We start from the raw sequence: 15,829 nt of genomic DNA on the forward strand, positions 1-15,829 counted from the left end.
CTCTTTATTTGTTTGGGTTTGAGGACCACCACCAGTGACACTCCTGGCTCTGCTTGAAGGACCATATGGTATACTTGGGATCAAACCTGGATTGGCTTTGTGCAAGGGAAACACTCTACCCACCCTACCAGCTGTACTATTGCTCTTGCCCTAGAGATTAAATTCTAAAACTTAACCTAAAAGTATTGTGCCCAAGGTTATCCCTTTTCCTACATTTCTTATCATCTGTTCACATCAAACTCAGGGAAATATTTTTTACTTCCTTGAGAACCTTGAATTTTAGTGGTGACTTTCACTTGTATCCAGTGTAAAATCTACAGTTAAGGTAAATTTTTACCAATAGTAATAGTCTAAATTTCTAAACAGAAACAATAATTATCTGTTATTCCCACAGCAACAGACAAATGAAAATGGAGTTGGGGGATAAAAGACATTGTGATCTATTTTCTTCATTTGGTCGTAGCCTTAGGCTCCAAATTTCATTTTGCAGAGCATCACATGTTAGACTTTCATTTTATTCAGCTCGATTTTATGACCCCAACTTTCACCAAAGGCATGTTCTAAACTCAAGAAATTAAGTTTTTCATGGATTTGTAAACACAGAAAATACATTCTCATGATTCCTAGGAGAACACAATGGCTATTTCTACAATCATAAGAATTGTACATTTTTTCCTGATACATGCAAATATTAAACTCATAAGAAACTCAGGTAAGCAGGAGATGGTGGAGAAACCCAGCCCATAAATCCAGAAGTATAACAAGAGGCAGAGGAGGTTCAGAAACAGGCATTCATATAAAAGTTACAGTCAAATAAAAGCTGCATTAAAAAGATCGCATTTTCAGGGAAAGGGAGTCTCATTTAAAAACTGTCATTTTAAATATTTTATTTTAGGCACCATGATATATAGTGCTGTCAATGGTAGGTTTTCATGGATAAAATGTTCCAGAATTACACCCTACAGAAGAGTGTCACAGACCTCCAATCATTCTGGACCCCTCATGCTAGGCTTCCTTCTGAATACCAGTTTTCAGTTTCTGTTAACTTCAGATGTCTATTTCCTTAATGTTTGTTTATGTTCCATGTATGAGAGAGATCACTGTGTATCTCTCCCTCTCCTACTGACTAATTTACCTAGTATGATATGCTCCAGATTCCTTCACATAAAAGTGTGTGATTTTATCTTATAGCCAAAAAGTATTCCATTGTGTATAGCTTCTTTATCCAGGCATCTGATTTTGTATACTTGGGTTATTTCCAAATTTTGATATATGAGTAGATGAAAAGAAAGCATTTGAAAAAAATCCAACCCCAATTTATGATAAAAACTGCCATTTTATTGGGACACATCTTCACTACTGTGGTAAAATTGAATAAGTGGCTATCAAATGCCAGTGTCAAAATTTTCATGGGACCTCCCCCCTCACCTCCTTCCACTTTTTCTTTCTTTCTTTCTTTCTTTCTTTCTTTCTTTCTTTCTTTCTTTCTTTCTTTCTTTCTTTCTTTCTTTGTCCTTTTCTGTTTGTGGGTACAATAGCAAATCAAAGTGACATCAGCAATTAGCAATAGAAAGGACATATTTAATTTCTTGTACAGAGAGTTCCAACAAGGTATAGAGCTTAGTAAATAGCCAAAATTATTTACATTGCTTTTAGACAAAAATTAATAAATATATGAAAGACAGACAAAAAATAAATTTCTGAACTTTTTAATTCGAATAACTAATTTAATGAGTCAAATGGAGTTTATTTATACAGTTTTCCATCCCTGTCTCTATCAATAAAGGCTTCTCTCTATCTCTGCATAGAGTTATTTCTGCTTTCAGGAGTAAGAGAGAAAAAGGCTAGCGCAATAATTAGGATTTTAGGAGAATTGGGGTTTTAGAATATGATTCATTCTCACATTGTTTCTTTAGTTTGAAACAATAATGGAAAGATAATCAATCAGAAAATTACGTATTGTCCTGCAATGGTACCTGACATTGAGCAGGTTTCTGTGTCCAAGTGTTTTAGAAAGGGTAAGTTGATTAGTCTAAGTCAAGGACTGATCAGGATGTTCAAGTCCTGATTTATAGAACTGGTGAATATGTCAGTTGACTTTGTTCAGGTGATCAAAGATGTTTTGACATCAGGCGTTATCCTAAGGATTGAAGTAGGGCCCAAGGCAAGCCCTCATGTTTCTACAAGGGAAGACCCTAACCTGGGACTCAGTGTTAGATCTGACACAAGAAGGTTCAGAGACACAAAGGAAAAATCATGAGACATGGAATGATGTTGAACTCTAGAAGATGAATAAAGGAGAGCACATTCATTCCTTTGTGTTCTACAGACATCTTCGCTTAAACTCAGTGAAACTAATGGTACTTTTGTACCTCCACAGTTGAAGGAGAAGAAATCTGTGCTGTTTTAAGGGACTTAAGTTTATAGTTGTTTTTCAAAAAAAATCAATAGGAATTCATATGGTAGGTTTCGGAGAAGAGCTCAGAGGAATAATTTCTAGGAACAGATTTTTCAGCTCGTAGGTTCAGAGTAAGTGGGTAAGGAGCATGGCATTGATTTAGAACATTTCATAAGTGTGTTGCACTTTGGAAGTTCCTTTTACAGACATCTCTTAGGAATAGATTCCAAGATAAAAACCAGATTATCTGAAACTTTTCTTGAACACTAAGGCTAAGAAAGGTGCTTGACTCCCTGATACGTTACCCATGGGATGTTGGGCTTGGTTTCATGGTTTGGAACATGTGCATCATGACTTAAAAAAATGTGTGTTCTGTGCTACAAAGAGCTGTTGGAGGCCTGTATAACATAGACAGTGATCTTGAACTTCCAGGTCATATACCTCAAATATGATCTTTGATAAACCCTCTGGTGTTTACCTCAATCATGTCATTTATTCATTTATTTATTTTCTATTCTTTTGCATTTGGGGGTTACACCCAGCTGTGCTCAGGACTTGCATCTGGTTCTGTGCTCAGAGATTACTCGTGTCTGGGCACAGGGAACTGTATAGAGTGTTGGAGGTCAAACCTGGGTCAGTCTTGTGAAAGACAATTGCCTCCCACACTCTACTCTGTCTCCAGCCACTCAACCTTGTCTTTTCAGTCACTCAACTATGCTCTGAATATGATCAATTGTCATGTGAAATTATTTTTTAAACTGGAAAAATACACTAAAATATTTGAACATAGAGGTGATTTTTATTTATTATTTTCTATTCGGGTTGGAGCAATAGCAAAGTGGGTAGAGCATTTGCCTTGCACATGGCTGACTCAGGTTCGATTCCTCCATCCCTCTTGGAGAACCCAACAAGCTACCGAGAGTATCCCGTCTGCAGAGTAGAGCATGGAAAAGCTCCCCATAGTGTATTCAATATGCCAAAAACAGTAACAACAAGTCTCACAATGGAGCCGTTATTGGTGCCCGCTCGAACAAAGAGATGAACAATGGGAGGACAGTGCTACATTTCCTATTCAATTTTCCCTTTATGAACATGTATTATGTTTATATTTAGAGAATGTTTTATTGGGTATTACATCACCATTACTTCTTCTAGTCACTCTATATTTGTGGTTCTTAGTTTTGATTTGAACACAGATTATTTTTTACATATTGGAGGAAAACTATCCAAGTTCTATGAAAAGATGCACACACAACATATTTTGTGCAGTATACAAAATTCAGGAGGTTCACAAATATTCTTAAATCATACCAGACACTTTTGAGAATCATCACATCCCATGAGTTCCCATTCTAGGCTTGGTGCTACAACAGATTGTATGTCAAATATCTGACTGCCAGGGGAGAGTGTGATAAAAGAAGCAGAAATGTCACTTCCGGTTCCTCCACTTCGCAGTCATATAAATGCAGGGATTATTAAACATTTCTGGGCTTAGCTTTCACTTCAATTGAATGAAAATAATGATACCATTTCACTATGTATATAAATTCTGGACAGGTTGTCATGATAATATTAATTAGACATATTAGAAATTGGAAGAACTATAGTTTTACTTTATGTTAAAATAGTCATGGTTAAAATCTATACTCTTGTACCTAATTTGACTTACCATTTGTTGACACATTTTCAAAATTTCATTTATTTGCTATATTAAGATGATAATGAATTGGTTTCTAAGATTATTAAACTGGAAGATTGTCAGTTTTCTTTGGAAATTATTAGTGAATGCTACAACACATTTTCACTTTGTGGAAATAACACCTTCATCACAGGGATTTCTTTATGTGTTTTGGCAATTTATGAGTACAGTTCTACATGTTTCTATGTGTTTAACACATATATACTCAGCAAAAATAACACTATCATTCCGAAGCACTCATTGCTACACAGGTGGAAGTTTTAATAATTATTGAATATGAATAAATAAGGGCTGGAATGATAGAACAGTGGGTAGGGCATTTGCCTTGCATGCAGCCGACCCAAGTTCTATTCCTCCGCCCCTCTCGGAGAGCCCAGTAAGCTAACGAGAGTATCTCGTCTGCACGGCAGAGGCTGGAAAGCTACCTGTGATGTATTCAATATGCCAAACACAGCAACAAGTCTCACAATGGAGACATTACTGGGCCTGCTCAAGCAAATTGATGAACAATGGGAGGACAGTGGCAGTGCTATAAATAAATAACAATTTTTAAAACTTAGGTAAGATTATATCATCTGTGAACTTTATGTAGAGATTATAAATGAACTTCCATTTGTTAACTTGGGAAAAATAAAATACCACCGTTTCATAGTGATAAATTTAACAATTTTAAAAAATAATCCTCTGTACATCACTTGAAACTGATAATATTAGGGGGAAAGAACATGGGGACAGTTGAAAGGATCTTGAGAAACTGAAAGGAGTGCAACTATGAAATAACTTCACTACTCTTATGAGCTATCATGTTTCAATTAAAAACTTTCAATTTCAAGAAAAATAAATAGACAAAATTGATATTGCAACCTCCCATTATTGACTTGGAGTAAATACTGATTAAATCAGCAGTCAAAGCTCTGAAATGTACTTTTGTTTTGGTGTTGGGCCACACCCAGATGTGCTCAAGGCTTACTCCTGACTCTACACTCAGGGATGACTCCTGGCAGTGCTCGGGGTACCATATGCAGGGCTCAAATGCTTGCAAGGCAAGTTCCTTACTTTCTGGTCCCTGAAATGCACTATTGTGTTCACTCTAATGGAGAGAGAAAACTGGAAGCCACTGAGAATATTGTTTCTAACATATTAGTCAAATTAAAAATATACTAGATTTGTAGAGCTGAGCCATCTGCTAGTATCAATCTGGTATTGCTTCTATAGGGAAGAGTGTTCATAAGTTTTTGGTAGCAATAGTTTCCACTTTTTCTTTATTGAATGAAAATATTAAGCAACAATACAATTCCTTCCAGACTTTTTTATTAGATAAAATCTGTTGCCTACTAGGAAAAATTGATCCAGTAAAATTAATTAACAGGACTATATGACATTAGTGAAATCACTTCTTGAATAATCCAATTTAAACTATATTAGTATTCATTTAGATATCATTTGAATCTAAAATAAAGGTCAATAATACTATCACTGAAAAAGTATTTTGAACAAACTATAATGAAGAGATAGGCAATCAATCCTAATTAATTAGTTGAAATGTGTCCTAAGTATGTCTTAACATTTCTTTTTTGATGTTCTTCCAAAATGAAAAAGGACATCAATATTGACTACATTCCCAGAATTTTCTCATGTATTTTCAAGTAAAACTATTTATCCAGAATAAAGGATGAAAGCATAAATGCCACTATATACTGTTTTAACTCTACTTCATCCCAAATTAGTTTGTAAATATTTGTTTGTGAAGAAACATTAAACTCTGATATTTACATTTAGCTTAGGAACTGTTTAAAATGTAATTGATTTCTAGTGGAATCATGTGACAAAAATAATCACACACTCTGAGATGAAATATTTGGAGAAGATTTGTTTCTTTGCTCTCTAGTTCTTTCATTCAGAACTATTGGACATAAGTAAAAGTAAGTAAAGTAAAGGCCCTCCCGTTGATCATCGATTTGCTCAAGCGGGCCCAGTAACGTCTCCATTGGAGACTTTGTTGTTACTGTGTCTGGCATATCAAATACTCTCGGTAGCTTGCCGGGCTCTCTGAGAGGGGATTGGACATAACAGAATTAAAACTAGAAGAAAGCCAAAGACATTTCAGAACATGGTGCTCTTATGCCCATACAATACTCTTTATTGAAAAGATGTTGTCTCTAAGCATTTATGATAGAGTTAATAAAAACAACTTCTATTTAGAGTCTTCTGTAGGTCATTATAATTAATTTATAATTTCCTGAGAAATATGGAGAAATATGCATATATACCTATTTCAATTATCATGAATTCAAAGTAATGAACTTGAAAAGGGTGTTGTCAGGTGACATCATAGAAATCAAGGAAGAATGTAGAGAATGGGTCCAGGGGTTTGCATCAAGCAAACATGGCTACAAGCAAAACATGCTCCTTAACTTTTATACTATCTCTGACAGGTTTGTTCTTTAAGAGGAGTAGATATTTCAAATGGAAAAGGAAGTACATAGGTTTATTATAAGTGGGAAGTGCTCTGTAATACCATAGAAATAAATTGAAGATTAAAAATATGGGCTGTTAGAGAAGGGGGCACCAAATAAAGGATGTTTGGAGGATCCTCCCAGGAGGGGAGATGCATGTCGAAAGTAGACTATGGACTGAACATGTTTGCCACTCAATGCCTCTTTTGCAGACCACAACACCCAAAAGGAGAGAGAGAACACAGGGGATTGCCCTGCCACAGAGACGGGGGGATGGGGGGATGGGGGTGGGAGGGATATTATCCATGGTGGTGGAAAATGGGCACTGGTGGAGGGATGGGTATCTGATCATTGTATAATTGAAACCAAAGCACAAAAAATTGTAAATCTACAACTTTAAAAAAATAAAATAAAATAAAGGGGAAAAAAAAAATATGGGCTGTGTTTGGGGACAGTGTTAGCAATTTTTAATGGATCAGTCAGAGAAAATATCAACAGAGAAAATAAAATGTGAGAAAAATGGAAGGATCTGAGGGCCAGGTGGAAGATAATGAATAAATGTTCTCTCTTAGAGCATACCAGGTAGTTTGAGGAAGAACAAGAGTGAGTGAAGAGAAATAAGTAAAAGTGACATCAGAGAACAAATGGAGGTTACTGAACACTCATGTGGCCCTGGAGTCCCCAAATGATGATGGTTGGAATACAAGTCATAAGGGACATTATTAGCCCCATGGGGGCTTTGCCTTCTGGTGGGGATTTTGAATAGGAGCAAGATACTCTCTCATTTATAACTTAGTAGCTACACTGCTGAAAACTTATCGAAGGATAAGAATAGATCCCATGGAACCAGTATAATTCTTTTTTTTTTAATGTAGGAGTATTGCTATTTATTCAGCCACTGATTAGCTGATTGAATAATTCCTTTTGAAATAGTCAAAATGGTGGTGCTAAGTCATAGCAAATGTAGTGAGAAGTAACATTTAGGATATATTTTGAGGATCAAGTGAACAGAAGATATTCACTATGAAAAAGGTTGCATAAGGAATATAAAAAATAAAGTAAATTTTTAAAGTATTATTTTTGCCCTGAGGAATCAGAAGAATGGAGCTGTCATTTCAGAAATGGGGAAGATTGACAGTCTTAAAAAGATTAATCTTACTCCATAACTTAGAGGCCAGCCGGGTATCCTAGAGGAAAGGGCTATTCAGATAGAGAAGGGAGCACCAAATAAAGGATGTTTGGAGGATCCTCCCAGGAGGGGAGATGCATGTCGAAAGTAGACTATGGACTGAACATGTTTGCCACTCAATGCCTCTTTTGCAGACCACAACACCCAAAAGGAGAGAGAGAACACAGGGGATTGCCCTGCCACAGAGACGGGGGGATGGGGGGATGGGGGTGGGAGGGATAATATCCATGGTGGTGGAAAATGGGCACTGGTGGAGGGATGGGTATCTGATCATTGTATAATTGAAACCAAAGCACAAAAAATTGTAAATCTACAACTTTAAAAAAAATAAAATAAAATAAAGGGGAAAAAAAAATGAAAAAAAAAAAAAGACTTTCCTATCCTCTTAAGAAGAAAAAAAAAAATAAAAAGATTAATCTTGGTCATGTTAAGCATGTTTAGCATGTTTTAAAGATATTCATAGAATTGTCAGTCTAGGACTGGTCATTGTATAAATTAACAATAAGGAGTTAAGAAATTATCTAAAACTATCACGAAATAGAGCAGTGTGCCAGACAGTGCTCTGTTTTTATATAATGCATCTCATTTAATCCTATGCTGTATACTTTATACAATGTATCTCTTATAATGCTATAATCTTATAGGAGTTTAATTATAACAGTCTTATTAAAGAGATTTTCAAACTAAGCCTTTTGAAAGTCTTAATTTATAAAAATTGAGACTTTTGGAATTATTTGCTGACAGTCCAGTTTGCCTTATTCCTGTTGGGATCTTAGCCATATTACCAGTGGATTATTTACAAAGAGCAATGCAAATGTTCTGGGCAAAGAAAACATATGCAGAGTTGCAGGGAGGGGTGTTCTGGAGAGCTGCAAGCCCAAGGATATTGTTAGATAACTTGTTTTCAGTGAACTAATGCTTCTATCAGACTTTGCAGTTTTAGAACTCTTTTCTCAGCATACACAGCAGTTTTTGCAAAGAAAGGAACAGTTTTTATTATAGGTGTTCAATGGATGGGAAAAATTGTCTTTTAGGTCTAAGTTCTCAGCTTTTGTCAATTACAAATTTAAGATTTGAACTTCAACTTCACTAAAGCTATATAGAAAGTGCCTGACTTGCTGTATTATCTCCTCAGGACCAAATTAATTTTAAATATTTTGGATTATTTTCGTTTATCATGTATCCATTTAGAAAATAATGATGATATAATCTGGAGACATATTTTTCTATTAAAATATGAAAATCAGAGCAGAATTTACAAAATAGTAGTGAGCGATTTGGAAAATAATGAGTAATGGCTTTCCAATTTGGGCACGTTGGAGAGAGCAATTTTACTGTTGTTTATTAAATCTGACCTCACGTGAGCTGTGAAGGAGACTCACTTCACTTCTCAGTTTTAGAGATGAAGAAATTGAGAATAAAACAGCCTCCTGTAGGTCATCATCTAGCCAGGACAGAAAGGTTATTACAGGAAACGAAGTGGGAGACTAGGATTTTGGGGGATGCGGAGCATCCAGACATTGGTGCAGGGGCACTTCGAGGGAGAGTGGGGACTGGATTGTATTGTGCAAGAAACCCTACCATAACAATATTATAAACCACGGTGCTCAAACTAAAATGGAAAAGAAAAAGAAGTAAACCTTAAGAGGGTTTAACCCTCAATTCCTGATAGTTGCGTCTGGGTCACTGCAGCTATGCAGGAGGTAGTTAACTGTGTGTGTCTATAAGCCACACGCCCTCCAGCCAGAGCAAAGGGGAAACGATTTATTCCCAGGAGTTGCGCTTGTGTGAGAAGTTGTTCTCGGAATCACAAGAAGCCATGGATTCTGTTCACCGGCCCTGAACGGGCTTCCTTACTGATTCTGTACATGCCTTTTTTTTTAAATCACAGCTAAGACAGCAGATGGCTCTCTTGCGTTTTCTTTCGCTTACCTTCATCTGTAAACAACCCAACTGTTTGGGGAAGGGAAAAGGGAAAAAGCACGATTATTCCCGTACTGCCCCCCACCCTTAAAACTGGAAGTCCCAAAGAATAGGAAGGACTGCTTAATGTTTGTGAAAATCGCCGTTTAAAGGGACGCGCGGAGACTGAGCCCGCCGTTCCAGGCGCTGAGAACCCGGGAAGAGTATTTCTCGGCTATTAGAAAACGGAAAGGCTTTGTGCTCCAAGGTCTATTATTAATGTAATGGGAGCTGTGAGGATTAATCTTCTTTCCACCTTATTTTGAAGGGAGGAGGGGGTGGATAGCTGCTTTTCAGGGAGGAGAATATCAGGGTTCTCAGCCCGCGCTCCTCCCACTCAGGGGGGTTTGCCGGCGCCCGGAGAGCCGATACCGAGACCCACTGGGATAGGCTCTGTCCGTGGTGCTGAACCTAGCCGCTGCGCGGGGCGCTGGGCTGGCCAGGATCCTGTCCGCGGTGCTGAATCCCGCCCGAGTCAGAGGTGGCTGAGCCGCTAAGAGAGTCGTCTGATGCAGCCACCAGTCCATCTCCCTAGTTATCTAGTACAAGGAATTGGTTGGAAAGGCTGCAGTATACAAAAAGGAGTGGAAGGAAAACAATCAACACAGCAACAGGAATAATAAAAATCTCAATTCTAATTCTCTTCAAAATAATATAGTAAGCATATATTTTAAAGACTAAAAGAAGTCTTTTAGATAAAATTAGACTTTGTTGGCTGTGAGATTTGAACTATATTTAAGAGAGTTACTACATCAAAAATTTAATACTTTTTAAAATAAAACTCACGATGAAAAGTTTTAGATAAATGTATCTGAAATAAATTAGAAATTTATTTGGAAAATTCAGTGTGTAATATTTTAAGTGTTCCACTGACTTCCTTTCATCAATGGAAGGCAGGGGTGCCTACTTTTTTGTTTTTGTTTGATAGGCATCATTTCAAAGAGGATTTAAAAAGATGTATGCTAATAGCTTTTAATTAGGCATATCCATCTCTGCAGATGACAATCCCCTGTTTTAAGAATATCTATGCGGCACACAGATTCAGAAAAAAAATGAAAGAACAAGATCCCATGAAACAAATAATACAATGGCTAACACATTCCTGTTGCTAACTTTTATTAAATCACGGGTGAATAGGGATTGAAGTTTTTCTCCAACACTACTTCTTCCAATACATTTTACTAATGGAATATTTAAAAATTAGATACAGCATAACAAGATAAGTGAGAATGTGCTTACAGAGTATGTATTCCTTAATATTAAGCGTTTCACAGCCCAGCCTAAAGCCCATGATCTCTGCATGAAACCCAATTTTCATGCTCCTTTCAGATTAGATTCTATTTGCCCAAGGAAACTTGGTAGTAAATATGGAGAGAGCATAATAAATTCAGCAGAGCTGCATTCACTTTCCTGGAGGAATTGTCGACGGGTTTTTCTAGCAGAAGCAGAAGGTGTGGCACCTCCTTGAAATCAGCCCTTGGCTGAACTTCTCCCACTTGCCAAGTTGCCAATATTTGTAGCACTTCACTGCCTATTCCTGAGACAAATAGAACTGAGTGATGGTTCACAACTGCTCCCAGGAAAGGTTGCCTAGAGTGCTCTAGAGCAGTCATCGGAGAAGATCTGGCTACAAGTCTCCTGATGGCCTATGCAGTCTGCCTTCCTCCATCCCTCACCCAGTGACAGAGCGTGTCCTTTTGGCAGTCCCTTCCTTTACCTTCCCGTACTGATAAATGAAACAGCTAAAATGATAAGCAAAACAGCTTCCAGGGGAGAGGTAAGGAGCTTCTCCTGGTTCTGTCACTCCAAGTGTATCCTAGAAAATGGCCCTGCATCTGTCTAGCCAAGCATGAAACGCTTCTCTCCCAGAGTTTGCTCCTTTTGCTCCCTTCCTCTATTGCATCCTGAGGACTCAGAGCTGCAAGCCCCAGGCTGGAAATCCAGGAGAGGAGGCAGCAGACAAGGCACTGAATTACAGACAGTTCATTTGGCTTTGGGGACAGAAAGGAGGGGGAGAAAGAGAGAAGGGGGGGAGAGAGAGAGGAGAAAAAAGGAAGAGAGAGGAGAGATAAAAAGAAGAGAAGGGGGAAGCGAAAGAGGAGGCAGAGAGAGAGAGAGTGTGTGTGTGAGGAGGGGGTAGAGGAGAGTTTTCCATCCAGTCTGCTTTTTGTTGTCACAGGAACATGGTGACGCCTTCCCGCCTTTCCCAGTCCTTAATATTTCTCTCCTGTCTCCCCCAACCATCTGGTGGATGCACCCCCCCTAGCTGCTGTGGCTGTCCTCTGCCCTGCTGGGTGTCGGGGCGCAGCTCTGGGAAGTCACTCCTTCCATTCCGCCTGACGCCTCTCCCTCCTCCAGCTCCTCTGGCTCTGTCACCTTCTAGCCGACTGCCCAGGGAGTTCAGCAAGTTTGGAAGACTCGGTTAGGTGCGGAGGCGCCGCCCAGCCCAGGACCGACCCCTCCACTCCCGGTGCCCTCCTTTCCCCTCCGCCTTCCAGGAGTGGGGGCGCTGGGGGATCAGCGGGGAGGGTCGAAGCCACACGCCCTCCAGCCGCAGTTGAGAGTTTCCGTGGACCCGGAGACTCCTTCAGCGCCAGAAGCCTCAGCGTGGCAGCCCCGGGAACCTGCCAATCTCGCCTGAGAGAAACGCACCCGTCTCCCTCCAATTTCCCTGCTTGGGGGCCACCTCCTGGCGCCCCACCTCCTGCGGTTTATTTACGCTTCCTTTCTTCTTCTTAAGCCTTCTTCCTATTTTGAAACAACCGTTACCCAACACACATCTCTGTTTTCTTCTCTGCTGAAGCGAGACCCAGGAGGGGGACCGGGGAGGGGGCCGTAGTAGGGTGGGACCGAGGCGCTTTGATTAGCGATCTCGGGGGAGCACATCGCTCTCCCCAGATGCTGATTTCTCCAGCACTTGGCAATCACCGGCAGAACCAGAGTGCGGGCGGCGGCGGCGGCGACAGCGGCACGGGCCGGGGGGCAGTGCCAGGCGGGCAGCTGAGTCCTGCCAGGCGCGCCCGGGACCGACGGACGCGCTGAGCCCCGGCAGGAGCGGGCTTTTCCCCCAGTGCCCGGGAAGAAGGCGGGCAGGGAGCGCGGAGAGCCCGAGACGCCGAGACGGTCGCCGAGCCCCTCGCCAGCCTCCAACGCGGCCGCGACCTCCTCTCGCCGTGCAGTGCCCGCTGCGCCCTGGGCGCACCCGCCGGGAGGGCGATGGGTCCGGGTCGGGACTGAGCGCCCCGAGCCCGCTCCCGTCCCCCGAAGGCCACTGTCTGCGCCCGCCCCGCGCTCTCGCGGCCGCTCCCCACGCACCTCGGTGCCCTCCTCCCTCGGACCCGCGCCTGGGCCACCATGGCCGCGGCCATCGCCAGCGGCTTGATCCGCCAGAAGCGGCAGGCGCGGGAGCAGCACTGGGACCGGCCGTCGGCCAGCAGGAGGCGGAGCAGCCCCAGCAAGAACCGCGGACTGTGCAACGGCAACCTGGTGGATATCTTCTCCAAAGTGCGCATCTTCGGCCTCAAGAAGCGCAGGTTGCGGCGCCAAGGTCTGTGCGGGGCCCGGGGGCCCGCGCGACCCCCAGCCCTCTCCCCTTGGGCTTCCTCCGGGCCACCCCTCCTTTCTCCCCTTCTTCTCGGGACCACCCTCCCCCCGCTGCCCTGCCCAACCTCGGCGTCCCCCCCCTCCCCGACTCTCCGCTGCGCGCTCCTGGCCCGCGGGACCCGGTTGGGCTCTGGGCAACCTGTAGCCGCCACCAACTCAGCCCTGTTGGGAACGCCACCGCCAGGCTGCCCTTTGCTCGCCAAGCCTCCTCCGCAGGGCTGAGTTCCCAGAAAAACAGCTTTTCTCCTTCGAGGGTCTCGCCCCCCGGATCTCTCTCATCTCCCAAGATCCTTCTCCCCACCCTGGGAAAGATATCTTCTTCCAGCAGCACCCCACCCCTTCTGGGCTCATGCCTGTAAGCAGCCCGGAAGGTCTGGGGGTCTACATGCTTCTTCGTCTACAAGAGTCCTGGATTTCCGCTTGGTTGTCAGACTTTGGGGAGAGGGGGTGTCCCCACTGTGCTCTGGGCCACAGGCTGGTGTGCCACGAGACCTAGTTCAGTTGGGATTTGCTGGGGGCGCTGCCAGGCACTCTGGAAGCTTTAGGACCAGGTCTGGGGATGGAAAAAGGGATGTAGAGTATGAGGAAGAATGGGCCTGGTTTGGAGACTTGATAAGGATGTGCTGTCCTTAGGATGGGGTCGTTTCCATCTCAAGACTGGTAAAGTACCAAAGCATGCAGTCACTCCATGGAGATTCACTAGAACAGTCGCCATACTGGACAGGTAGATTTTTTAAAACCACAATTGCCCAGAGTGACCTTTCTTGGTTGCCTTCAAAATGTCATGGTCTGAGAAAGCGACCAGAGGCCTTTGTTCCTTCCTGCATTCAGGTGGCCCGGTGTTGGTTTTGAGAGCATGTGACCTGTTCTGAGAGAGAAAGGGAGGGTTGCTTGCTTTTCATAACTAAGTGGGCTTGGCAGGAAACCTGAAAGCATATAACCACATTAATAGGAGTATGTGTTTGCCCAGCACTCTGTATTCTGCATGACCAGCTGTATTTGCTCCAAATGTCCTGTTCCTGCAAAGACAAGAGAGAGGACCATGCACACTGTATGTGCATCTAAGTGATTGTGTGTGTGTGCATGCATGTGAGCACACCACACACACACACAACACACACACACATGCACACTCATTACATATTGATGTAGGACCCAAAGTTTTAATGCATGCTAAAAGTTAGGTTACAGATAAACACTTGAAAAGGACAGTACTCATTGTGTCAATTAGAAGTTAGGGGTTGTTGGCTCTTAAACTTAAGCTTAAAGTCGAGTGTCTGAGAGAAAATCAGAGTGAAAGTTTTAAGAAGATAAGACGATAAAACCAAAGCAGAGGACTTGGAGACAATGTTATGTGCAGATCTGTTTCAAAGCTATTAAGAAAAATGGGTTTTAATTTTCTACTTTAGGCCAGATCCTTATCTAGCAAACTTGTCCCTTATGAGATCAATTTGCTTATTTTGAACATTGTTGATTCCAAATGGGTCATATTATCAGTACTTCAGGTGTCTATTTCTCCCCTTATTCCATCAGATTATTTTTGAGATCAGTTTTCAACAGGTTGAGTTCAAAATTTGCCATCTGCTTAAAGTAAATAGTCATATTATCTTCTTGATAAGAGTATTTAAAATGGATAATAAATAAAACTTATTTTGCATATTCTCTAAATATATATACCAGGGGAATATTTTATAATTATGTATAATGAGTGTTTTATGTCAAATTAGATGATAGGGAATTTTCTATACACTTCTGAATTTTAATGTAAGGGGATATTTTCTTCTAGATATAGAAAGATAGATGAGATTTCTAAACATATATCTCATCATTATCAACCAGACTCCTCTTTTGATATTCATGAGATTGAAATTAAATGCATGCCTCAATGATCTGTAAGAAATACATATTTGGGGGCACTTTTCTACTACATGCTTTTTTTCGAAAATGGAAAAGAAGATAGGAGGTTTTTCACAAGAACTTTTTCTTTTATTCTATGGTTCATATATATAATAAAATATACTCCTCAGTGGAAAAGAGAAAAATAAAAATATCTCAGAAGTAGCAGAAATGAAATGAATTTATTACTATTAGTAATTTTAAGGAAAGTAAATATACTCTATATATTCTACATATGCTAGAATTTACCTATTGACTACTTTATATGAATTTATATTATAACCATCTACACCAAAACACTAGATTATTAAATTCAGTGTTCTTTTTGGAAATCTTTTTAGTCATATTTACCCTTTTATTGAAGAGTCTCTGCATAAGAATTGCTCATAGGAAAAAAAATTTAAGAGTGTAAGATGTTAATTTAAAGACACAATTTTAGGCATGACATTTTTATATTCATTTCTACTTGTAAAGATTTTGTTTGGCAGATAGTTATTGAATCTGTAATGCCTGAGTTTCTCTTCCAGATGTTACATGAAAACAGTGACAGGAAAAGATGAAACTGTTTCCATGGTGGAGCCTACAGGGAGGGACTTAGAGGGGCTGCATATGGCAAGGAACCAATC

General features: G+C 40.9%; 1 protein-coding gene across 2 annotated transcripts in view; it reads left to right on the top strand.

The window, feature by feature from the left end:
* The window catches only part of FGF14 (fibroblast growth factor 14), a 624,624-nt gene that overhangs the window by 427,533 nt on the left and 181,262 nt on the right, over nt 1-15,829 (top strand). Inside the window, exon 1 of one of the 2 annotated variants that reach the window (XM_056109722.1) lies at nt 12,953-13,251. The exons of the other annotated variant lie outside the window; for it this stretch is intronic. Coding sequence (XP_055965697.1) covers nt 13,059-13,251 — 193 coding nt within the window. The 5' untranslated portion in view covers nt 12,953-13,058. Of the gene's footprint in view, nt 1-12,952; nt 13,252-15,829 lie in introns of those variants that run through there. 2 annotated transcript variants of the gene reach the window in all.

The sequence above is a fragment of the Sorex fumeus genome, unplaced genomic scaffold (genome assembly GCF_029834395.1).
Source record: "Sorex fumeus unplaced genomic scaffold, SorFum_2.1 ptg000008l, whole genome shotgun sequence".
NCBI classification, from domain to species: Eukaryota; Metazoa; Chordata; class Mammalia; order Eulipotyphla; family Soricidae; genus Sorex; species Sorex fumeus.